Raw genomic sequence first — 26,696 nt, forward strand, 5'->3', positions numbered from 1 at the left:
TTCCCAGGACCAAATAAAGTCCAAATACAGGTCTAAGAGACTCCACTTTGCTTCATCAAGATACCATGTGACACACAGCAGCAGTGTAACTTGGAAAGTGCCAAACTGTCTTCCCCTCTACCCTAAAGGTGAGTGACTGGTAATGCCCCACGGGCAGTTTTTTTTAAAATAAATGTTTTGAACCTGAGATAACTATCAAGTAGGTAAGAACAAATACCCATCTTTATGGCTGGAAGAAAACAGGAGGTTCAGAGGAGTTACATTGCCTGCTGTCACCACCGATAGGGACTCATCTTATCCTACCTGGATCCATCCAGTTGCTGGCCTATAACTAGAAGTCAAGAGGAGTTTTTTTAAGCTAGGAAGTAACCCCCATTTAGTTAGTGGCTCATCATGTGGCAGTATGATCACCAGTGTGCCTAAGAGCTGGCCCTAGCTCCTCAGGCAGTGAAGGAAGGGCACAACTTGCTTGATGCTGCTCCCTCCTACAGATACTCCCACAGCCACACCACAGTGACTCATCTAAGAAAAGTAACTCTTAGAATCCTGTGGTTGGCCAGAGTAGGGCTGGGCTGGAGGGAGCGGCAGGGGACAAACTGTTGCCTAAAGGCAAGGACTTCTCCAGTCTGTTTTCTAGGGCTAGGGACTGAGGAGGGGCTGCAGGTAATGCTTGGTGGACTGACATACTGAATATTCCCTGGCTCAAAGTTCCTCCAAGGATACCAAGATGGGAAGTGTTTAAGGTTTGCCATTTTAGCCTTGACTACTTCTTAATTCACCCATATCAGAAGGCCTTAGCATTTAGGATTCAAGATGCTCACCTTGCAGATAGGGCTCCTCCATCTCGGAGTCAGTGGTCGTGGTATGATCCTGCTGTGGAAGTTTCTCAGGCAAGAACCCCTGTGCATACTTCTTCTTGAGATTCCCCACCAGCAGGGACGAACGTCCCACCTAGAGGACAAAGAGGCCGTGAAGATTAGGTGGGAGATGCTTTATTGTTGTTAAGCCTCATCAAAATTACATGTATAAAAGCATCCAGGCATAGATGCCAACCCTTTTTCATCATCCAGCTGTACCCTAACCAAGATCCTATTTTGCTATTTATATCATGAAGCAAGATAGCAGTGGGCAATAGTACAGGGCTGGCTTAGGAGGTTAGGGAAACATCTATTCTTCCAAGTTTCTCAGGGGCAGAGATCATACTTCCTACAGCACTAGAACAAGTGCTAAGGCCCAGTACTTACATAGCAGAGCAGGAATAAACTGAGACTATGTACACATGTGTATGTAAGACAGACTTGGCAACCAGGTTTTTAAAAAAATTTTTTATTATCTTTATTTATTGGATAGAGACAGCCATAAAGGAAGAGAGAAGGGGAGACAGGCACCTGCAACACTGCTTCACCACTTGCAAAGCGTTCCCCCTATAGGTGGGGACCAGGGGCTGGAACCTGGATCCTTGTGCACTATAACATGTGCATACAACCTGGTGCACCACCACGTGGGCCCAGTTTTTAATTTCTTACTGTTTTCACTTTAACACTGCTTTACCCAAGCCAGGGGTGCAGGCACAAATGGGATTCTGGGTCACAGAGCACATGCTCTCTGTTGTTAAGATCTCAGATTTGCACATTCAATCTTTTGGTCTTTTACTTTGTTGCCTTTGTTCAGTAAGTTTGGAGGCCAGATATTTAGGATAATACTGGTGGTGCTACCACTCTGTATCCACCCTGTAAGACAATTGGTTTCTGGAGTTTCTTCAGATCACAGGGAGGATCTAGTTTAAAGGGGGGAGGGGTGCTGACTAGGCTAGAGTCACTTGTAAGATATTTCAGATATTCAGAAAGAGGTCTAGAATCTATTTGTCTTTGGCATCACTGAAGGGCAATTCACACATCTCAATGAATCAAGCTCAGAAATCTTCTGCTGACTATTCAAACCACTTATGGACTGAAAGAACAAACAAGTCAGATGATAGTCCACAAAGATGTATGTCTCTAAGAGCCAAATACTTTTATCACAAGAGGCTGCATTTGACTCTGGGTTCCTTACAGATAAGTACCACCTGTTCTCACCAATTCGCACCATACAGAATCAGCTCATAGTGCTTTGTTCTAGTAAGCCATTTTTCTTTCTCTTATATGTTTCACTTTGGTCTTAAGCTTTAATTGGAGACACTTGAATGTGTCCTTTCTAAAGTGCCCCTCACTCTCATTCCTTTTCCTTTATTAGTTTTGTCCCTAGAAAAGCTGCTTTAAAAAAGTTGGGTTAAGCGCACACAGTACTGAGCCCAAGAACCTGCTCAAGGATCTCGGTTCCAGCCCCCAGCTCCCCACCTGCAGCAGGGTCACTTCACAAGTGGTGAAGCAGGTCTGCAGGTGTCTTTCTCTCCGCCTATCTTCCCTTCCTCTCTCATTTTCTCTCTGTCCTACCCAATAGCAAGGGGAGAAAAATGGCCTCCAGGAGCAGTGGATTTGTAGTGCCAGTACCAAACCCCAGCGACAACCCTGGCAGCAAAATATATATATGGGTGTTAATGTTCTGCAGCACAGTCTTTTCCCCCACCCTATAGTACAGGCAATTAGCACATGAGTACAGCTTCTCATCTCCCTGTGTCTCCTAGGAAAGCTTCTTTTTAATCATTTCAGAAATATATGAAACTTCTCTTTTACACAGGTTCCTTCTATTGTCTCTAATTTGCCAAAAATTTCCACTCAAGGTTTTAGTCTTCAAAACTGAATGGTCTCATTTCCCAAAATCCATCATCTGCACCAAACACTTTAATGTGAATTCCCTTCTAAGCAAAGGGGGAGGGGGTGTCACAAATCACCAGACAAGGACACAACTGAGTCTACGTAGAAAACTTCTAGCCAGTTATCTTGCCAATTATTCTTCTCACTGATCCTTTGTGGACCTTAGGAAGATACTTAATCCTAGAAAGAAAATAGTTCTGACATTCTTTGGGGGAGGGGGTGTTAGCAAGGAAGAACAAAGTGTTCACATTTTCGGAAAATTTACATGGAAATGTAAAGATATTCTAATACACATCCAAAATATACTTTTAAAAAAGGGGAAAAGAAGTAGTCCGTACCGGGAAAGGCTCCGCCCCCTCCTGGATCACAAACCCTTCGATAACATGCGTCAGGATTTGGGGTTTCACAATGGCCTGTGGTGGTTTATTCTCACCATTCTGGGGGGCAGTGCCGGTGATGCTGGAGGCAGAGTTTCCGTTCCCTGAGGTCATGCCGGGGCTGCTGAGGTCGGTCAGTGCATGAACAATGCCCTGCCCTGTCTCTGCACAAAAGAAAGCAAGAAAACACAAGCAGGGAGGTCAGAACCAGAGTCCAGGCCAGTGGAAGGAGAACAGAGACTCAACAAGCACTTGGCTTTTTTTTTTTTTTTTAAGTATATTTTTCTTTTTAAAATTTATTTACTGGATAGAGACAGAGAGAAATTGAGGGGGACATGGGAGATAGGAAAAGAGACAGACACCTGCAGCCCTGTTTCACCACTAATGAAGCTTTCCCCTTGCAGGTGGGAACCAAGGGGACCAGGGGCTTGAGCCTAGGTCCTTACACACTGTAGTGTGTGCCCTTAACCAGGTGTGCCACCACCTGGTCCCTATGCACCTGGCTTTATCTGTGGAGGCAAACAATAAAAATCAAGCAGTCCCCTCCCTCACTGACCTATTTAAGTGGTACCATTTCTTTTTTTAAAATATTTGTTTTCTCTTGTTGCCCTTGTTTTTTACTGTTGTTGTAGTTATTTACTCATTTATTTTTAAATTTCATTTTTTTAAAAAGATTTCTATTTATTTATGAGAAAGATAGGAGGAGAGAGAAAGAACCAGACACCACTCTGGCACATGTGCTGCCGGGGATCAAACTCGGGACCTCATGCTTGAGAGTCCAAAGCTTTACCACTGAGCCACCTCCCGGACCACAAGTGGTACCATTTCAATGGATACATCACCCAGAACTGACTATAGTCAGTTACAATGCCTTGAATCAGGTAGTGGTGTTTCTCAATTTCCCTACTGTACTATCTTACTCTATCTTTGAGGAATTGAAGCCTTGGTCAATACAGATCTGCATGAACAAGGTAACATTCAGGTCAAGGGAGAAATTATACATGTAATTTGTTTATATATACATATACATATATATATATATTTGCCTCCAGGGTTATTGCTGGGGCTCGATGCCTCACCACGAATTCACTGCTTCTGGAGACCATTTTTTCCCCTTTTGTTGCCCTTGTTTTATCATTGTTGTGGTTATTATTATTATTATTATTGTTGCTATCATTGGATAGGACAGAGAGAAAAATAGAGAGAGGAGGGGAAGACAGAGAGGGAGAGAGAAAGATAGACACCTTCAGACCTGCTTCACCGCCTGTGAAGTGACTCCCCTGCAGGTGGGGAGCCAGGGGCTAGAACTGGGATCCTTACGCAGGTCCTTGTGCTCTGTACCAGGTGCGCTTAACCCGCTGCGTTACCACCCGACTCCCATAATTTGTATATTAATAGAGACAGAAATTGAAAGGGAAGGGCTAGAGGGAGAGACACCTGCAGCATTGCTTCATTACTTGTGAAGCTCAAGGAAAAATTATATTTTAAAGTAATAACTAAAACCAAGATGAAAAACAGTTGAACTACACACACACACACACACACACACACACACACACACACACACACCTTGAGTGTAGTGGGGCTGGGGAGAGACTGGTTAAAAATTCATTTATTCCATGGAAAATGGTTAAATTTGAAGTATTCTGTGAAATGCTAAAGTACTGAACCCCAATATTAATGCAGTGAAATCTGAAGCTAAGCCCCAATTAAACCTAAAATATGGAACTGACTATCCAGAGGCTGGTTATCTGGGACCACTACATTAAGATACATAGGAGTTCTGTTTGTCCACCAAGGAAGCCATTAAGCCAAGTTGAGGTTCTCTATGCTATTTCTGCTGAGAGTTTGATACTCTTAGTCAAACTTCTTGCCCAATTCTCTGGTCCATATCTAATCTGATCCTCAGCCAACCATAGATCACATCTTCCTATTCCTTTTATAAGTTATCCTCCGAGGACCCACTCACTAGCTTTATTCTGAAAGACTTTAATAGTTTCAGAAAACATGACAAGAAGCCTGTATGGATTCCCTCACCAGCTCGGCCTTTTTCCTAATTTAAACTACATCTCTCAGAAGCCATCTTACTGTTTCAGAGGTGCGAGACTCATCACCAAACTTTTATTATTCTCTTGCTACCTATCCCCTTTTCTCAGGGATGGTCTCTACCACCACCAACCAACTTTGTGGGATAAGTCTTGTCTTTAAGCTGAAACTTCCTAAAAGAAAAAAAAAGCTATTTATTTATTCAACAAGCCTGATAATAACCCTAAGCATAAACCTGTATGTGTTGAATAGTTTAAGATTACTTCAATACATAAGTTTTGCACAAAACTTTATGGGAACTTATAGATCCAAAAATATCACCATGAAATAGAAATGCAGTGTTTAAGAAAGCAGTAGGAGAGATAAACTCATTTTAGGAAAAGACTTAATAACCAGTTCCTTTTATTAATTGTCCTAGTGTTCAATAAACTAATTAAAAACAGTTGAGTCTGACACATGCCATCCATACTAAGAACTCCGTAATTCAATCATGAAATTGAAGCAGAAATCAACTAAGAGATGTAAATGATTTTTTAAATTATTTTTTTCAGATACTGTCATGCCAGCAAGTCAGAAAAACCCTAAGTAGGGGGTCGGGTGGTAGTGCAGCAGGTTAAGTGAACATGGTGTGAAGCACAAGGACCAGCCTCAGGATCCCGGTTCAAGCCCCTGGCTCCCCACCTGGAAGGGGATCACTTCACAAGCGGTGAAGCAGGTCTGCAGGTGTCTATCTTTCTCTCCCCCTCCACTCAATTTCTCTCTGTCCTATTTAACAACAATAGCAACAATAACAACAAGGGAAACAAAAGTGGGGAAAATGGCCTCCAGGGGTAGTGGTTTCCCACAGAGTACTAGCAATAACCCTGGAGGGAAGAAAGAAAGAAAAAAAACCCTAAGTGTTTATAGCAATTTGGGGGAAAAAAATCTTTGACAACTTTGGTTTTTAAATTAGATGACTACTGTCTTTTACTTATTAGAGGCCAGTAAACTATTCCCTGGTTAATATGACTTTATTAATGATTACAATCACAAAATTGGAAAGTCTGGCCCAATTCTTTACCAATACATGTACCACCTTCTCTATGCTACCCCCCACCCAAGTCTTTTTCTGGCATTTGTTTGAATACTTCTAGTGACAAAGGAACTCACTACCTCTGGAATTGTTCTCTCCTTGATAAGTTCAATGAAAATAAGCCAAGAAAGCTATCTATCTTTTGTTAAGTTCTACTTTTCCTGGTTCTTCTGTTCCTTAAAACCACACAAAACAAAGCTAATCATATTTGCATAACAGGCAAAAACTCAGGGTTAGACTTGGTTTAGAGACTGGCCTCTAATAATTCAGGTGCATTAGGGGCAAGTCCCTATATCAGTGCCTGTTTCATAGGCTGTAAAATAAGGACAATAAAATACCTACCTTAAAGAGGTGCTGAGGACTCAATCAGATAATGAGTAGCAATGCAGAACTAGCACACTAGGAAATGCTTGAGAAATATTCCTGGTGTCATGAAGGGCATCACTCATGGCCTCAATATATCTTCTTCAGGCCATGCTCTTCCAACTCTTTCTTATATAAAAAGTTTATAAATTTATCATCCTAGTTATTCTCTGCCTGTATCTTTTAAAGTCATGCATCCAAAGCAGTGTGAAACTATACCCTGTAATCTTATAATCTTGTAAACCATTATTAATCACAAATAATAAATGGCTTGGGGGAAAAAAGTCAAGGACCTAGTCAATAAATACTAACATAACATATCAAGTGTGCTGGTCTAAGAGATCTGACTGGTAAGATTTTGTTTGGTTTCTTTTAAATACAATCATATTCCTAAGGGAAATAAATGATGCCTTGCTTTAATTTATAATACTGAAGTCTAAAACGTTTATGGAATTCATTCTTTGAATTCTAGAACCACTCCCACCTCCTGCATTTAGTTAGTATTCATCAATCAACATCATCCGATAGCTCATCTCCTTTCGGGTTCTTTCTTTTTTTTTAATATTTATTTATTTATTCCCTTTTTTTGCCCTTGTTGTTTTATTGTTGTAGTTATTATTGTTGTTGTCATTGTTGGATAGGACAGAGAGAAATGGAGAGAGGAGGGGAAGACAGAGAGGAGGAGAGAAAGATAGACACCTGCAGACCTACCTGCTTCACCGCCTGTGAAGCGACTCCCCTGCAGGTGGGGAGCCGGGGTTCGAACCGGGATCCTTATGCCGGTCCTTGTGCTTTGCGCCACCTGGGCTTAACCCGTTGCGCTACAGCCCGACTCCCGGGTTCTTTCTTTCTTTGACTCTCCTTTTTATCCTCTTCCCTCCTGCTTCTCAAGACCTAGGTAGGTAGGGGGATCATTCTTAAGGTTCCATTTCTTGCACAATCCAAAGTAGTGAGCAGGTAACATTGACTGAGCGGTTCAGAAGCTATCGAGTCAATGCTTAATTCTGGGATGTAAAGATTTTGGAAATCTAAGTTGAAAAAAGGGGAGGAGGGATTTGCAATCGAACAAATAAAAAAGGTATTTCACCACAAGAAACTACAAGTCTCGCAGTCACAGCCATGGCAGTGGCACAGAGAATAAAATGCTGGATGCTGAGTCTCAGTCCCTGCCATTGTATGTGCCAAAGTGATACTCTGGATTTTGTTCTCTCTCTCTCTCTCTCCTACTCTTTCATTAGTAAGTAAATAAGCATTGAGAGGGAGATAGGTGGAGGGAAAGAAAGAACATTCCATTATAACTTTGGGCTAGGTAATAAAGTGAGAGAATCCAGGGGACTGAGGGGTTAATGTTTCACAAAGACATAGCTGGCTACAGCTATATTGCTTTGCAATCATCTTTTGGGCTAGTACATCATCATCATCTTTAGTAACAAAAGAGCATAGGATATTTCTGGAATGACCAAACAATGACCAAACTCAGCACTGAGATTAATTTAATCTGCTTCCCTCCTTTCTGGTCTATTTTGCTGGAGGCCTACTTGGGGGAAAGCAGCTTAATGCTGAAATTCACAAAAACCTGTCCTACTAGCCCTAAGGCCAGCTAAAAGACAAAGAAATACTCTATCTTTGTTATTCTTTACTCAGTTCGGGAGACTAGTCAGGTGGCTGTAAATGCTGCCAGGGATTCCCACAGGTCTCAAGTGCCTTTATACAGAGCTTGGCATCTTAATCTGAGAAGTGGAGGCAATGACACCAAGAGCAGAGAGACCATGGGAGCAAAGTAAAACCAAGCTGTGGTGGTGATGGTGGTGGTAGGGTGCTGGGTGCAAAATCTAGACTTTAACTGCTACAAATGGCAAAGAGCCAAGTATTCAGATCAGAACGAATAGTACGTGTGTGTGGGGTGTGTCATTACATAATGTAAGTCTCAGTCTTTAGGCTGCCTCTTTCTGGCCTCATTCATAGATCCTGGCATAGGGGTCTTTTCCAAAGTAGAAAGGGATCCCAAAATGTGAAAGAAACAAACACCCACCCACACACCACCCAAAGGTTCTGTTTATGAAACTACCACTTCTGGGTTGCTTCTCTATTCAAAGCAGAGAAGGCTTCTTTAGGCAAGGGGCTTATGTCTTAGCCACCTCTATGTCTAACCCATTGATCAACATGTACTTAATGTCTATCAAACTGGAGTGGGGATGCATTGGATCGAACTTCCCGTGGTGCATCCCGTGAGTACCCATTCACTGGGGAAACTGACGATCCTTCCTAGCCGACTGAATCCACATGGATCCCAGTCACTTTCAAAGCCAGCAACAAGCAGACATCAGGCTCAACCTGACGCTGTTGACTGGCTACGGAAGAAGGGCAAACGCTAGAAGAAGAAGAAACTGGAGTGAATGGACCCTATGGCCTTAGTCTGTTAAGAGTATAGGCACCCTGACTATCAAAACAAGCTAACTGCCACCAGTTAAGATTTGCTATAGGGAGTTGGGAGACAGCACAGCAAGGACTGGCATGAGGATCCCGGTTCTAGCCCCCGGCTCCCCACCTGCAGGGGAGTCGCTTCACAGGCTATGAAGCAGGTCCGCAAGTATCTGTCTTTCTCTCCCCCTCTGTCTTCCCCATGTCTCTTCATTTCTCTCTGTCCTATCCAACAACAACGACATCAATAACAACAATAAAAAAGGGCAACAAAAAGGAAAATAAAAAAATATAAAATTAAAAAAATATTTGATATAATGATTTCAGAGCAACTAGGCTGGCACCCACCTACCACAGTGGCACCGCTAAACACTAGGCTATAAAGAAGATTAAGTTGTCTTTTGGTCTATGTCTTCCTTAACTTTAGGTATTATTTCTCCATCAGAAGGGAGAAAGAGCATTAAACCAGCCCTGAAAGCTAGAGATCTGGATTCCTAGCCTTTCTGAAACACTTATTATGTCAGCTTCAAGGACTTGGAAAGGCATGATGACCTCTAAGAAGCTGAGCAGGGTGCAAAGCTCAAGGACTGGCGTAAGGATTCCGGTTCGAGCCCCCAGCTCCCCACCTGCAGGGGAGTCGCTTCACAAGCGGTGAAGCAAGTCTGTAGGTGTCTGTCTTTCTCTCCCCCTCTGCCTCGCCCCCCTCCATTTCTCTCTGTCCTATCCAACAATAACAACATCAATAACAACAATAGTAACTACAACAATAAAACAAGGGCAACAAAAGGGAGTAAATAAACAAATATTTTTAAAACAGAAGCAGCTGAGCAGGGAGACTCCTATAAAAGAGGGTCTACCAGGGGCTCGTCGGTAGCACAGCGGGTTAAGCGCACATGGCTGGAAGCGCAAGGACCAGACTAAGGATCCTGGTTCGAGCCCCTGGCTCCCCACCTGCCGGGGGGAGGTCACTTCACAGGCGATCTTTCTCCCCATCTTCCCGTCCTCTCTCAATTTCTCTCTGTCCTATCCAACAACGATGACAGCAATAACAACAAGGGCAACAAAAGAGAAAAAATAGCCTCCAGGAGCAGTGGATTCATACTGCAGGCACTAAGCACCAACAATAACCCTGGAGACAAAAAAAAAAAAAAGTGGTCCTACCTTCAGGTAGGTGTATATAATCTCAGTAACTTCTGAATCAGTTCTGATATTCATCATATGCACATGTAAGACAGAAATAATCTATTAAGCTAGATGATGCCTTAGTACTTTTGGGTTGTTGGAAAAGTCATGATGTATTTTCACACAGAAAAAAATACATCATGACTTTTCCTACAACTCAGTAGTTTTGGGCTATTTCACATAGCCTGGCCATTCATTTCATAAGCCTCTGAAGTAAGTAGCTTTGAAATCCTAACTTCGGAAGAAATGGAGGGCAAGCAGAGCTTCTCCTGCCCTCTCAACTTGTCCAGTGATAGATCTCCATTTTTTCCTAGATAGAAGGCAGCCATATTTAAGTGACTAGACTCTTCTTTAGGATTACAGCAGAACGAGGTTAATAAAGAACTTAAAGAAGCAGAGTAATATGAATCAAAATTTGCACAAGTGGCAAAACAACAAAGAACGTTCTCTCTAGGCCTCTGGCTTGCAGTCATGTTCACTGTACCTCAGTGTAGTAGGTCTAACCTTATGGCCAGGATGAGTGACAGTGGGATCCCCAGAGAACTGCCTGCTCTAGAGAGGGCCTGAGCACAGCACCTACACAGTCTCCCAAAGAAATCTGATCTAGGAGGCAGAAAGCAGAAGTTGCAGACAGACAACATAGTTTAGCTCAGGAAAGAACACACAAGTCCTTATGGAAAAGTCCAAGTGGCAATCCTTTTCATCTCTGTAGTCTGATTTGGGTCCCTAAAGAAATTAGTGACACTCTGAAAGTGTGGGAGAGAAGGTATTTCATAGGCACTAGTTTGCTGACATTTCTCTCCCTTTTCTTTAAGGAGAGGATAAAGTGAAATAGGGGGTGGGGAGAACCAAGCACAAGTGGCAGACAGTGGGGGAAGAGAGGGGAGGAGGAACAGAGGCTCTATCATGGGACCCTGAGTGAGGTTATCAATTACTGAGATTCATGTGGTTAACAACCATCTTTAAAATGCAAATATACACCTTTGGTCATTCACACCTTGCTGCGAATCATTTGACAGAATAAGTAGATAGCTTTTCTCCTAATTTAGGGACAGAAGGTATGGTGGGAGTGGTGGGGGTAAAAAGTAATCACTTTACACCACAGATGATTAGTTAGAAGATCCCCTGTTCTTGGAGTAGCTTCACAAGTGGTGAAGCAGGTCTGCAGGTGTCTTTCTCTCCCCCTCTGTCTTCCCCTCTTCTCTCCATTTCTCTCTGTCCTATCTAACAACAACAACATCAATAACAACAGCAATAACTACAATAATTAAAAAAAAAAAGATCTCCTGTTCTTGGCTAGGGGTATGGATCAACCTACCAAAGTCCATGTCTAGCGGAGAAGCAATTACAAAAGGCAGAACTTCCACCTTCTGCACTTCATAAAGATCTTTGGTCCATACTCTGAGGATAAAGAATAAGTTTCCAAAAGAGGGGACACTGAGCTCTGGTGATGGAAACTGTATGGAATTGTACCCTTGTTATCTTACAATTTTGTTAATCATTATTAAATTACTAATAACAATTTTTAAAAATCCCCTCATCTAAAATCTTAATAGTCCAAATGAGAAAAAGTATACTGTTAAAAGTACATTTTGGGGCCAGGTGATGGCACACCTGATTGAGCACACATTACAATGCACTAGCACCCAGGTTCAAGCCCCTGGTCCCCACCTACAGGGGGAAAACTTTGCAAGTGGCAAAGCAGTGCTGCAGGTATCTGTGTCTCTTCCTCTCTATCTCCCTCTACCCTCTCGATTTCTATCTCTACCCAATAAATAAAGCTAATTTTTTAAAAAGTGTACATTTAAAAAATTATTTATTCCCTTTTGTTGCCCTTGTTGTTTTATTAGTTATTATTGTTGTCGTCATTGTTGGATAGGACAGTGAGAAATGGAGAGAGGAGGGAAGACAGGGGGAGAGAGAGAAAGACACCTGCAGACCTGCTTCACCGCCTGTGAAGCGACTCCCCTGCAAGTGAGGAGCGAGGGGCTCGAACCAGGATCCTTATGCCGGTCCTTGCACTCTGCACCACGTGCACTTAACCCACTTCGCTACCGCCCGACTCCCAAAAGTGTTCATTTTACAATAAAGGCAAAAGTGAACATACTCAGCAAGTGTAAAACAGGAACAAAATGAGTTTTCGTTGGTAGGGAAATTACAGGCTCTTTCCCATTCTGGGCTCCTGCTAGTTTCAAGTATCAAAAGGCCTGAGGAGGAACCAATACCAAAGGTAACTTTTTTAGATTCAGTTATGGACTGAGATACCAGGTACACAAGGTGGCTTTGTTGGAAGGACACAGCAGGCTGTAGCGCTCTCTCCCCAGAGTACCTTCCTGTGCTCTGCAAACACAAGCTGACTGCTGAAGGACCTTCCTGAGGGTAAGAATTGGCTGGGACAAGAGGATTACTTGGGGGGTACTCTGTAAGCTTTCCAGTAATAGAAGGGCAAGAACATGGTCCATGTTGGCTTCTGCAGAGGACCTGGGCAGTAGAATGAAAAGGAGGCTGGGCTAGATGGCCGTAGACCTTCCTTCAGTGTCCCTGCAAAATAACCTTGAGTCTGGGTTAAGACTGGAGAGCAGACATGCTTCTCAAATTGGAAGCATCTGGATTAAGAAACTTTGATTAAGGCATCTGTTAAGAAGGGCTCTTCCTCCCTCACTGGCAGCCATTACCATACAGCTGACTTTCATGCTGTCTCTTAGGACACAGGCAGAGAGAGCAGTCATTCTGACTCACCCACAATCCCCAGCAAAAGTGTACATAAGCTGAACTGTAAACAGCTAAATGTTTTCCAAGCTGCCACCCCCAACTATGAAGGAAGGAATCAATGGAGCAGCGAACAGCCACCCTCCCCCGTGAGTTCAGGACAACAGGAGTAATATGGGGGATTTCCAAACAGCTGCTGGAACTCCTTCCCAGCCTTCAGGCAGGACACTAAACCAAGGGCCTCCCACTACCAGATCAAACTCAGCTGCAGCACCTGCAGGACCACAGGGTGACTTCCAACAGGCCAGGTCAATGCACAGGGAATAACCGCCGAGTCTGACTGCAGGGAGTCTTCAAAAGAGGTCTACTTAAATGAAGCCAGTTCTCTAGTATCCATGCTGAGGTTAAGGGCTCCTAGACTTTCTCACATAACTGTTCTCTGCCAGATGCTATGATTTCAAAAGGCAAATGTGTGGAACAAATGAGAGAGATTCTCTAGAGACATCACAGTTACAGGAGATGAAAGGAAGAATGGCAGAGTGGAGAGAAGACTGGTTCTGCGTCAGTTCTGGCTTCATTTTCTGTTTCTGTCTTTGAGTACATGTGTAGCTTTAAGCACTTAGTACTTGCCTGAGTCTTAGTTTCTGCATTCATTAAAATGAGGATCATATACTGTCTGTCTTGCAATATTAGCAGATGCAATATGTGTGTGTACATATGATTAGATTGTATTTAGTAATTATATTTAGAAGCTGTACTACATTACAATTAAGACTTTGGGTACAGAAAGATGCTAAATTAAAATCCTAGTTTATAATCCCAGACAAAGTACTATAAGCTTCAGTTTCTCCATCTACAAAATGGAGTACTTGTATCTGTCTTTTATGGATATAATGAGAGTAGAGTAAATTAATACAAGTACAACACAGTGGAACAGGCTTAACTTTGTCATAGGAGCAGTAATGCCACCAAAATCAGCAAGATTAGGAAATCACCCTAATCTCACTCTGACACAGGCATCTTTTTTCTTTGGTAATCTCTGGCACTTCACTACTCCAGTTGAATTTCTCAAATAAAACTAGCAGGAACGAAACCATAGCTCTGAAGCTTCCTTGAATGCCAGCTTGAACCTGGGTTGTGCACATGGCAAAGCAGCACATTATGAGCTATTTTGCTGACTTTCACCTTTTAAAAAATCATCAGTGAAAGAGGAAGGACACCAGAGTATCATTCTGGCATATATTGAGCCTAGACTCAAACTTGGGACATCCTACTCACAAATCCTATGCTCCACCATCGAGTCACTTCCCATGCTACATGCCTGGCCTCTTACTGTCTCAGAGACAAGCTTTGTTTTGGGTTCAAATTCAGGTATCATTCATGTTCCTCAGGAGCCTCAATCTACGCAGGCTGTCCTGTCCTGCATTCTTTTTTTTTTTTTATTTTTATATTTATTTATTTATTCCCTTTTTGTTGCCCTTGTTTTATTGTTGTAATTATTATTGTTATTGATGTCGCTGTTGGATAGGACAGAGAAATAGAGAGAGGAGGGGAAGACAGAGGGTGAGAGAAAGACACCTGCTTTACCGCCTGTGAAGCGATTCCGCCGCAGGTGGGGAGCCGGGGGTCGAACTGGGATCCTTAGGCTGGTCCTTGAGCTTTGCGCCACCTGTGTTTAACCCACTGTGCTACCGCCCAACTCCCCCTGTCCTACATTCTTGAGGCCAGACTTTAGGAAGAAATATTAGCTTCATATTGTTAACTACTACATAACAGAATGCTTGTCTCTCGGGGCAAAAAAAAAAAAAAAAAAAAAAAAAAGGTCTCAGTTCATCTTTCAAAATGATTAATCAAAAGGATAACAACCAGATTCCTTTCTATTTATATTTAAAACATTCAAAAAAAAGCACCAGGGTATCACAAAGTGGACAAGAACCCCAGAACCAGGAAGGAGATAATCCTGAACAAGTAAGAGCCATTTTACTCAGTAAATGTATCAAACTTGTAATGCCAAGAAGTGGTTTAGCCTATGAAATTGGTTTAATAGACTAAAGAGGGACAGTGTGTACCTTGCTATGTAGGTTCAAGCCTTGACATTATGTGGGAGCAGCGTGAATGGCACTAGAGGAGCTTCGTGGGTGGTGGCATGGTGCTGTGGTCTTTCTCCCCTTCTCCCTTCTCTTTCTCCCTCTAAAATTTGGAAGTGTTGCACCTAGGAGGTTGCTCAGAAGTGTCATACATGTGTTTGGTTCTGAGTTCACTCCCTAACACTACATTGAAAAAACACAAGTCTGAAGATGAAATCACAGAAGATGGAAGTTTAACAGTTTATAAAAATAAAGTTTAGTGAATTTTTAATTATTTTCAGAATGACAAAATGGGTCAGCAAGTGGTTTATTGGGTGGAGCACATGTTGCCACACACAAGGACCTACATTCAAGCTCACCTAGAAGCACCTGCTTCGTGATCATGGTTTGGTGAGTTTCTCCTCCTCTCTCCCTTTCTCTTTTACCCTCTATATAGAGAGGAAAAAAGAATGAGTTGTGCAGGCACCAACCCCCAGTGATGACCCTTGTGGTGAAAAAAAGAAAAGGAAGACAGAAAGGCAACAATGTTGGCCAATATGATGTTTTATTTTATTTATCTATTTGTTTACTAACTACAGGATCACTAATATTCTTAGAAAATTGGCAGAGGAAGAGAAGAGAGACTTACTCTCAGTTGTATTATCTATATAATTACTGTCCTTGGAAAACGTTACTCTCTTCCTTCCTAAAACTTCCCATCATTTTACTTTGCTACCTACCAACCAACAAAATAAATTACAGTTACAGACTACTATAACTGATAAGATACTAGTCACAATTGGCAGAGAAATGTAGACTTAATCATTTTTTTAATAATTAAAAATTTTATATATTTTCTTTGCCTTTGTTGTTTTTTATTGTTGTAGTTATTATTGGTGTTGTTACTGATGTTGTCATTGTTAGATAGGACAGAGGGAAATGGAGAGAGGAGGGGAAGACAGGGGGAGAGAAAATTAGACACCTGCAGACCTGCTTCACCGCCTGTGAAGGAGGGGAAGCCAGGGCTCGAACCAGGATCCTTACGCTGGTCCTAGTGCTTGGCGCCACGTGCGCTTAACCCACTGCAGTTAAGTTACCACTAAGTCAGGTGGTAACCTGACTCCTGACTTAATCATTTTTAAAAAGTATTTGACTCAGAATTCTGTTTTAATTTAAAGTATCAGTTTGATTTGTCTTAAACTGTCTTAGTGCATCTGTGTGGATTCAGGCCACATATGGATGGTTTCAAATATGCTAAAGATATCAGTAACTAGGAATAATTATAGAGTTTGAGACATAACAGACATGCAACTAGAGCTTTAAAAATAACTCAAGGCAGTCATGAATTCTCATTTTCTTGCCAACAGTCTTAATAGTCAGTCTCATGACTACTCCATTAAACCTACTAGAGAAGAACTGCTTACAACGTGGTATCCTAATAGTTATCTCTTTCCCCCCAACCCCCACTCATCTCTTCTTTAAAAAAAGCTGTAATAAATTTCACTAGTATAAGAACATTTTAAAAAGATACTTGCTTTTAAAGAAAAGTGATAACAAACCAGGACACTCTTCAACATCTGGCAGTCTACTTTAATTAGCAACCATTTCTTTGGCAAGTGTAGAAATAATGTTTTTTCTTTTGGATTTATCTAAATTAAAAAGTCATTTGGAATTTGAAAGAATAAGGAAGGACATCCTTTTCCCACTAAATAATTTGGAAGGGGAAAGAGGAATGAAAAAACTAAGTTCAATGTTGCCGGCCTACAAGGTCTTACACTCAATCATGCAATGCTAATTTATTATTTAAATTATAGGCTATACTTTTTATCTTTTAAAACAAAATCATTCTCACTAATCTTTTGATTATCTACAAAGCAGCCCACTTTTTGACCACACAAATTACATTCAACTTTTTGATAGTGACAGGAAGAAAAATTCAGAATCTGTAAGACTACTGTTAGAGATAAACACATTTTCATTTTCCTGACAAGACCCCAAATGCCATGAACCTGAACTAATAGTTTGCCCTGGGTGTCTTTACAAGTATCATATCAGTATTCTGATGTAGCTAGTAACTCAAACCAAAAATTTTAAATAAGTTAAATTAGTTAATGCTTAAAATAAAACAAACATCTACTTGATTTGTGAATTTGTAATTTAAATTATCTTAAATAGGAATACTTAATTTTTTAACAGAAAACATATTCAAACAGCAGTTTTAACTGGGGACTCTCAAGAGGCAAGAAACTTATACCATGTCATCAAAACATTTAACACACAAATCTGTGTATGTTCAGATATCTGCCTTGATTTTTATCAAACAAGGAGCTAAGTCACTGCAGTCATCTGTTACAGGCACAAAGGCTTCATTAGAGCAGATCGCATAAGGCAGCCATAATCCTCACCCTGCTTTTTTACATGGAGCTGTAAAACAGAATAGCTTTTCTTTTTTTTATTATTTTAAATGTTTTTTATTTAAATGTCTATTATTGGAGAGACGGAGAACTTGAGAGAGGATGGGGAGATAGGGAGGGAAATAGACAGAGACACCTGCAGCTGTGCTTCACCACTCATGAAGCCTTCCCCCTGCACGGGCTTGAACCTGGGTCCCTGTGCACTGAGGTCTCGAAACTTTACATCAGGCTCAACCTGACGCTGTTGACTGGCTACGGAAGAAGGGCAAACGCTAGAAGAAGAAGTGCTTAACCATGTGTGCCACTGTCTGGCCCCCAAATAGCTTTTCTACAATCACTTCTGTGAAATTTCTAATGACAAAAAAATCATTTTCATCTTCTATTTGCAAAATGGCATAAAACAAAAGGAATAAATGAGAAACTATAATTTACAGAGAACCCTTATTTTCAGAATACTTTAAAAAAAAATTTTTTTATACTTTCCCTTTTGTTGCCCTTGTTGTTTTTCATTGTTGTTGTAGTTATTATTGTTGTTGTTATTGATGTTGTCTTTGTTAGGACAGAGAGAAATGGAGAGGACAGGAAGACTGAGAGGAGGAGAGAAAGATAGACACCTGCAGATCTGCTTCACCGCCTGTGAAGTGACTCTCCTGCAGGTGAGGAGCTGGGCCTCGAACCGGGATCCTTACGCCAGACCTTGTGCTTTGAGCCATGGGCATTTAACCTGCTGCATTACCGCCTGACTTCCCAGAATACTTTTGAGGTGAGGAATAAATCTGTCTGGAGATTTAAGTAGCACTGAATATCTGAGAGAACTTTAATATAAACTTGGACTCACTTAGGGATGAAAAACCTTTAGTAAATATACTAATATGAGCCAGAACTGGAACCACCATCCCATTCCTTAGCTTTTTTAATTTAAATTTTATTTTGGCCTACTAGTCCAGGCTAGTTGAAAGTGAAGGACTTGATAGAAGGTGAGTGAACTTTATTTTTCAAATGGTTGTCCAACACCTAGTATGAGGTCCGTGGCCCACAGAAGGATATAGACTTAGACAAAGAGTCTAAAGCAGCCCAGATACCCTCTTCATATACATTCACAAAAATAAAGTTAAATAAAAATGTATCCATGAACTCAGAGAGATGTTCTTAATTCTGAGATAGTAATTGCTTTCTTGTTCTAAATAAGAAAATCTTGGGGGGGAGGGGCGCAACCTAAAAGCTTGCAAGACCAGAGACAAGCAAAAGCTAGCTTTTCTAGTAACAGCTGCCCGTGTATTCCACTTCTCTTAGCCTAGTCTTTCTCCTCGGAATGATCAGAACACCAAAGGATCCACAGTATCTGACACAGGAAATGAGTAAGGCAGGAAAAAGGATGTGGCTGGAAAAAAGAGTGGATTCTGGGGCTGAGCCAAAGCAAGTAATAGGCACAGGGTCACAGATGGGGGAAGGGGTCTTGGTGGCAGGAAGAAGTCTCAGGGTCAACCAGCACAGACTAGAAAGTCAGTGACAAGAGAGTATTTCTGGGGAAGCATGACACTTTCCTAAAGGTGATCTTCCATTGAAATGCAGAGAAACAATAGCTGGAAAAATCTCCAGCCAGAAAATTCATTACCAGGTCAGAAGGAAAAAAAGTTTCCTCCTTACTTTAAGGGGAGTGGTAACAATATACTTTGCACTTAAAAAAGGTAAATTAGCAGTTAGACCATGATCTGGAAGAGAAGTAGAAAGGGCTGGAAGGTGAGTACATGCTGGAGTGCCAACATTCATTAAGCAGACTATGCCATGTATCTGTAAAACAAAAGCTTAAGGGAAAAAAAGGTGAAAACAGGAGACTGTCCATTAAAATGCACCTGGACAACTACACAATTAACTCAAGAACAGCATAAAAGTGGACAAGAGCTACTTATTTTCTCAAGATTAAGGCTGGAGAAAAAAGGATCTATTCTTCCCAGTATGTACAGACAAGCCTGGGAATAGTTGAGGCAGAGCTCTCTCACATGATGAAGAATGGCTGGAAAAGGCAGGTGCCAAAGGTGGTGGTGACAGCATAATTGTTATGCAAAAGACTTTCATGCCTGAGCTCTGAGGTCCCAGGTTCAATCCCAAACACAGCCATAAGCCAGTGCTCAATAGTGGAAAGAAAAGAAAACGAAAAGAAAAGGCAGTTGCCAAAAAAGCACCACTGCCCATCTGCTGGACCCTCTGTAAACAAGCTAGCCCTTGTGAGTGAGCCAAACTAGAGCCTTGCAGGGACTGGAATTCAAGAAAACAGTGCAAACACTTTGGCTAATTCCAAAGCATGAATAATTCCAAATATAGGCCTAGGTTGGAGGGTGTATGTGGAAAAATCACCTTTATGTTCTCTGCATTGACTTGGACAGTGCTTTATGTAAAGCAGAAAACTAATAAAGGCATGTCATACTTTAAGACTCAAGAACAAAATCTCTTGACCCCCGACAGAAGTTACTTCCTTTCTATATAAGTCAAAATGAAATGAACCTCTACATTCGACTTAAACCTAAGTACTGATTAATAGATGTGGCCATAGGTCTGCTGCACTCTATCAGACTAAATGAAGGGGAGGACAGGGAGCTAGAAATATGAGCAAGAAAGATCTCCATGTCTCATTAGCCTGTAATTTCCACGTTCTCCTAAAAATCCTGGCAGTTCCAACATTTGGATTCACTCAGGAGGGAAAGAAAAGTCCCAGGTGAATGATAATTGGATTACCCTGTTATGCCCCAGAGTCAAATGGCTGGAAAAGGCCGGGACAGTTGAGTCTGATACAGATGTCATTATTTTCTAAACCCAAAAGTGAGATGCTCAGGTTGAGAGACAGTGGAATAGAATATTTTAAGTTAAGGTTGTCCTAGAAAAAATCAGGGGCATAAGGTGGATTTAGGTCGGTTGCTTATTTCACAATAAGGGTTCCTTTGGGTCCAGTATGCTAACGGGGGGATTAAAAATCTAGGATGGGAGACATTTAAAGGAAAACCTGTCACTGGTCTGTCTGTAGGCAGCACAGGAAGATGATGAAACATGTCCTGGAGCAGGAAGGGAAGTTGATGAGACCTGAATGTCTGTCGGTGGAATTTGTTCAGGTATCAAAAGCTAAGGTAGGAAGGGGTGGGAGGGCATCGCGGGGTCTCCACAACACAGGAGCTGAGTGTCAGGAGTTCAGCTTCTAGCTTCTCCACTACTCTGCAACCTGACCTTGGCCAATCAGTTCTCTCGGTGGACTTTAATTTACACAGAGAAGTTCATGAATCCCGATTTCAATGTGAAGAATCAACGACACGGAATACACCTTCATTCCGACACGGGAGAATGAGAAAACGCGCTTCTAAAAATGGACAAGAGGGCAGACAGAACAGCTCGTTCCTCGGCATCCAACTGAAACTGAACTAGATTAAAAACAAAACTCCGGCGGAGCTGCAGGTCCTTCAGGACAGGCGCTAGTTCCCCCGCCGGCGACAGACGGCATCTGCCAGCGCCCGCGGCTGAGGGCCCGGTCGACCTCGCGGGGACATACGGAAGCGCCGGGCCCGCCGAGCCTGACACCGCGGCTTCCGGGCAGTTCGGGGCGGGCAGGGCCCCCGACGCCGCCGCGAGGGACCGGGCACCTTCCGGGCGCCCGGCGCGGGAGTCGCCGCTGGCACCGCCTGGCAGCCGAGTAGGCCCGGGCCGGAGTGGCACTGGAGGGCGGTGCCTGGTGTCCCGAGCGACAAGCGCGGGCCCCGGGCCCCCCTCCTGGCGAGAACCCCTCCCCCGCCACAGGCAACTGACCTGTCCAGGGCCCGGCTGGGCCTGGCCGGGCGGGGCCTACGCAGCCCCTCGGCCGGGCGCCGCCTGGCGCGGGGTCCCGGGCCCGGGTGGGCCGCCTCCTCTCCGCCGGGAGCCTCCGAGCCGGGGCCCGGGGCTGCCGCGGCGCATCCGACCACACCGGCCCGGTCTGCGTCAACAAAGGGCGGCGGGGGCGCGAGGCCGGGGCGGGGGCGCGGGCGCGGGCGGCGGCCGTTTGCGCGCGCGCGGCGGGCGCTCGAGGGTTGCAACCGCCGCGGAGACAATGCGGCGCGTCCCGGCAGGGCTCCCGCGGCCGCCTCCGCTGGGGGCGGGGCCTGGCTCGCGGGGGCGGAACCTGCGAGGGGCGGGGCGCTGGCGCGGAAGCTGGGCCGCGCGCTTCCTTTGTGCAGCGTCCACGGCCCCGCCCCTTGCCCAGGGAGGGCGCTGCGGGGCCCGCGGCGGGTTAGGGACCTCAGTTAGGGAGGCGGGCGCCCGCTTTGAGCACGTCGCAGTCGCCCGCGTCAAGAGTCGCCCAGTCTCATGGTCGGCTGTGACTCCCCGCTTCTCCGCCACTTAGAGCAGCAATAATAACGACTCCAGTAGATGAGTATAATGCGTGTCGAGCCCTACCTGCTCGCTCACAATAACCCTCCAAGTAGTGACACTCTGCCCCACTAGGAACAGAGGATCAAAAGAGTTAACTAATGACCAAAGTGACCCAGTTACACTTCTATAAACGATGGTAATGCATATTCTTGAGGTTAACTGTGAAGGTTAACAGGAAATTTATGCAAATTGCTTGAAGTGTCTAACAGTGTTGGCACCCGTTGCGCGTTTATATCTTTGACTAAGCCACAGTGTTTTGTGCTGAATTATGGCGAAGCACGTACATTCAATAAATATGCTAGGAATTCTGGGGGACATGGAAAATGTACAATCTGATACTGCTCTCACTCCCTATGTTTACGCACCTGATGCATAAATGAGTAGACATGAATTTCTTCATCCTTGACTTCTCTCCCCCCCCCCAATATTCCCGTTTTCTTGACTTTCTTAGCATTCATATTATCCTTTCTCATTTCCCCTCAGGCTTCATTCCTTTTCCTTTGTTTCTACATTTCACATTTATATTCCTTGATTGCATTCTCTTCTCCTTCCCCCAATCCTTTTCCTTCTACTCTACTATCCTTTCAAAATATCCATTCTTTCAGTGATAGTCACACTTCCTCCCTTTTTCTCATTTACATTTTACTTTAGTTTATTTTTATAAATTATTGTAATATATGCCTTAATATTCAGCTTCTTTCTACTCCTTGATCATGCCTACACTGTCCTGCTTCCCCAACCTCTACTTTCAGTAGCCTCTCCAATGAACCCTTCCCTAAATTCTACCTGTCTTTCTGAATTAAAGAACAGAAGTGGGCAAATATATTCTGAAAGGAACTGGATTGTAAATAGTTTAAGACACTGAAGGCCTTACAGCTTTTGTTGCCACTACTCAGGTCTGCTGTTGTATCATGAAAGCAACCTCCAACAATACATAATAAATAGTGTAATTCCAATTAAACTTTATGGACACTGAAATACTGTATTCCAATTAAACTTTATGGACACTGAAATTTGAATTTCACATATCATGAAATAGTCTTTTGCTTCTTGTTCTAAACATATTTTAAGGAGTGGGGGAGAGAGCATAATGGTTATACAAATAGACTCTCATGCCTGAAGCTCCAAAAGTTCCAGGTTCAATCCCCCACACCACCATAAGCCAGAGTGGAGCAGTGCTCTGGTCTGTCTGTCTCTGTCTCTGTCTCTCTCTCTCTCTCCCTCTCCCCCTCTCTCCCTCTCCATCTCTCTCAAAAATAAAATATTTTTTAAAATAAACAAATTTTAGTTTGTTCTGTGTGATTTTTCCCTTGTGCATTTATCTCTCCAGAAGACCTTAGTATGCTTGAAGGTAGGGTACAATTTTTATTTATTATTTCTTATCCCATTATGTTTGTAGATAGAAAGCATTCAAACACACATATAATGAATCAATATGTTGGGTGGTTGCCAATTGTTCCCACTGTGCAAAGCTTATGCTTCTCAAGAGACAGCACCTCAGAGCAAGATGCTTGTTATGTGTGTGTCACCTTGATTTAACTTTAAAGACAGATTTTTTTTTAATGCCGATATAGATACGGTGGAGAAAGGTAGGCAAATGTCAACTAACTTATGGGCTGTTGGCTAACAATCACTTGAACAAAGAATGCTGATTACCACCAACCTGCAGATAGGATGTGTCCTCATTTGAGTCCTATTCAATATTTCTATCAGCAAATTGGTTAAAGACAAAGAAAATATACTATATAAATTACAGATGGCAAAGTTAAACAGAGGTGTTAATATAGTGAATGAAAAGATCCATATACAAAACATTCCATCCCTGCCACTAATTCTGTGTCTCACTGTTGTAAACTTTAAAGTACGGGATAATAAAAGTTCTTTCTTCAAAGGATTACTGTTAGGACTAAACGAGGAAAGACAAATAAGGCCTAGCAGAGAGGGCTCAGCACATGCTAGCCATCAATTACTCACATTTTCTTGCTAGGATGGAACTATGAGCTAAATTCACAAGATGACACTTTACAGATTAATATGTTGGCTCAGAACACCAGTTGTGTGAGTTTGAGGCTGAAGAGCTCTGGAAACTGGAATTATAGCAGTTCATGTAAAAAGAAAACTCAAAAACAAAAGCCAAATTCAACCTACTGAAATCTGGGTGACAGTGCTGTGAGCCCATGTTGTCATTCACCTCAGTGCGGGAGGCTACTGTGGGACCAGAAGGGTAGTATCCTGATGAAGGAAAGCAAGGCAGTTAACACTAGCAGCCCAACTCATGGTGCTACCCGTCACAGCTGTGAGATATGGCACCTCTTCAAGGCTGTTTCCTCCCTGGAATTATGGGAACAGTGATACTTATCTTTGAGGGGTTATCACATATGAGAAAAGGAAAACTTAGAGCAATACCTGACACAGCTGTTGAACAAATTTTAGTCTCTTCCCATAACTATACAGATTTAGGAAACAGTTTTGCTCTCGAAGGGCTTTCAGAGGTAGTTCCAGGTCTCTATCTATGGTAACTCATGACTTTTTACTTTGGAATGTGATTATTTATTTATTTATTATTTATTTGCCTCCAGGCTTATCACTGGGGCTCGGTGACTGCACTATAAATCCACTGCTCCTGTGGCCATTTTTTCAATTTTTTGGATAGGACAGAAAGAAGTTGAGAGAGGAGGGGAAGATAGAGAGGGGGAGAGAAAGACAGACACCTGCAGACCTGCTTCACCACTTGTGAAGCGACCCCCTTTACAGGTGGGGAGCCGGGGGTTCAAACTGGGATCCTTGCACTGTTCCTTAACACTTTGTACTATGTGCGCTTAACCCAGTGTCTCACTGCCCAGCCCCCTTAATTTATTTTGCATGTGCTTAATTTTGGGAATCACACTTCAAGAAAATTAATAAAAAGATAGAATGTGGATAAACAACAATGATAAGAATGTTGAGAATGGGAGGTCTTGACATGACAAAGGCTATAAACGAGGGGGGAAAAGTCATATATATATATGTATATATGTGTATATATACATATATATATATGACTTCTCTTTTTTTTTTTTTGTCTCCAGGGTTATTGCTGGGGCTTGGTGCCTGCACCACAAATCCAATGCTCCTGGAAGCCATTTTTTTCCTTTTGTTGCCCTTGTTGTTTTATCGTTCTTGTGGTTATTATTATTGTTGTTATTGATGTCATTGTTGTTGACTAGGACAGAGGGAAATGGAGAGAGGAAGAGAAGACAGAGAGGGGGAGAGATAGACACCTGCAAACTTGCTTCACTGCTCAAGCGACCCCCCTGCAGGTGGGGAGCCAGGGGCTCAAACCGAGATCCTTAGTCTGGTCCTTGTGCTTCGCGCTGTGTGCTTAACCCACTGTGCTACCACCCGACCTCCTAGAGACTTATTAATGGGAAAGAGAGGAAATAAATTGTCTACAGACATAGTAGGATATGAACTCTGTTATAATTCACAAGGCAGACTCAGCCAGTGGTGGAACTTCCAGGAGAACAGATTTTGATTGACCTTGAAGTGCAAACTTGAATAATTAGAACAACTCCATAATGTATGGGCTCCTTTTCAGAATGATTAACTTGTCATTATTACAAGGGAAGGGATAACCTCATTCCTGCCCTTTAATTTTTTTTTTGTGGCCCTTATATTCTCTTGATTTCTTTTTCCTTGGTCCCATCCACCATTTCTTATAGAACACTTAGTATCTTTCCCTGCTTCTTTGTCACAAACTATCTTGCTCATTTCTCCATCTTCCATTTCCAAACTCTTTTTCTCTTGGCTTTCCCTGACCCCTGTGCCAAGCACTCTTAGTTCAATAGTTGGAACACTGGAACTGTCTTCCTGAGTTATGGGTGGCCCATGACTCTGTATGTCACTAAGCTCTGGGCCAAGACTGTGGTGTATATTGACAGAGATGGGATTAAAAAACAAAAAACAAAATATATTGCTGCTGAAGGCAGAGGTACTGAAGCCACTGCCCTATCAGGGTAAAGGTATCCAACAGTGTCTCTCCTGAAATCAGGTCATGGTAATGTCACCTGTTACTCCAGATGGATATGAAAATCCCACACTGAGCACAGTTCCTTCAAAGATGCTCACCATGAGCTCAACTCATTCTGAGTTTCCTTCTAGACCCTCTTAGACATTTCCTCAGTCTCTTTGAACTACATAGCTATCGTGCCATATTCCCAACCTCAAGAACTCCTTCTGTAACCAAATGTAGTAGAGAATTGAGACAATCTGATACCTGCCTGAAGTTTAAACTCGGTATATAGGTATGTATAAATACCTAGCAGCAATGACATATAGGCTCCAGAGTCAGGATCTAAGATTCATTTATCCCTTTACTCACAGCTGTTGGGTCCCCCTTTTAAAAATCTTTCATTCATTTTCTCATTTCCTTCTGATTTCTGCCTACTCAGCTTCCTCGTAATTTCTCTGAGCTCTCAGTATTTCACCCTCCCATCCTAGTTACCCAAGTGAACTGTGCCAGTGTAGGGTGAGAAAGACCACCTTTTCCCCCTCCCCCAAAGACCCTTCTGTACTTCATACCATGAGTTGGGGATTGCTGGATGTTAGGGCTCTTGGGTACGGTCAGGCCACTAGGGAGGGCAGTGATGATGGCTTGCTGATGTGGTGATGGGCCAGGCCGAGTCTCAGGCACACTCTTTTCCCTAGGTATCATTTCCTTCCAGTCATCTGGGGAACACTGCTGGGGCTGTACAGGGATAAGATAGAGAGATGACAGTCTCATGAATGGCCTCTAGATTCTTGGATGCTTCCTGTGTCCATACTTGCGTGGCCAGCAAGTACCTTAAGATTCTCCCAACACCAAATTAGAGAGCCCCTCCCCCTTTCTTTCTTGGAATAACTCGGCTACCCAGAAGCTTGTC

The 26,696-nt window shown here is 42.9% G+C and overlaps 1 protein-coding gene across 5 annotated transcripts in view; it reads right to left on the reverse strand.

The window, feature by feature from the left end:
- Nucleotides 1-26,696, reverse strand: part of PHC2 (polyhomeotic homolog 2) — a 120,653-nt gene that overhangs the window by 6,274 nt on the left and 87,683 nt on the right. For 4 of the 5 annotated variants that reach the window (XM_060205835.1, XM_060205834.1, XM_007523237.3 and 1 more), the window contains exons 9-11: nt 26,356-26,521; nt 3,092-3,294; nt 822-951 (exon numbers count right to left, since the gene is read on the reverse strand). In XM_060205835.1, coding sequence (XP_060061818.1) covers nt 822-951; nt 3,092-3,294; nt 26,356-26,521 — 499 coding nt within the window. Of the gene's footprint in view, nt 1-821; nt 952-3,091; nt 3,295-21,192; nt 21,518-26,355; nt 26,522-26,696 lie in introns of those variants that run through there. The other variant, XM_007523240.3, reaches the window with a different exon arrangement.

This window comes from Erinaceus europaeus, chromosome 13, assembly GCF_950295315.1.
Source record: "Erinaceus europaeus chromosome 13, mEriEur2.1, whole genome shotgun sequence".
Classification (NCBI taxonomy): domain Eukaryota; kingdom Metazoa; phylum Chordata; class Mammalia; order Eulipotyphla; family Erinaceidae; genus Erinaceus; species Erinaceus europaeus.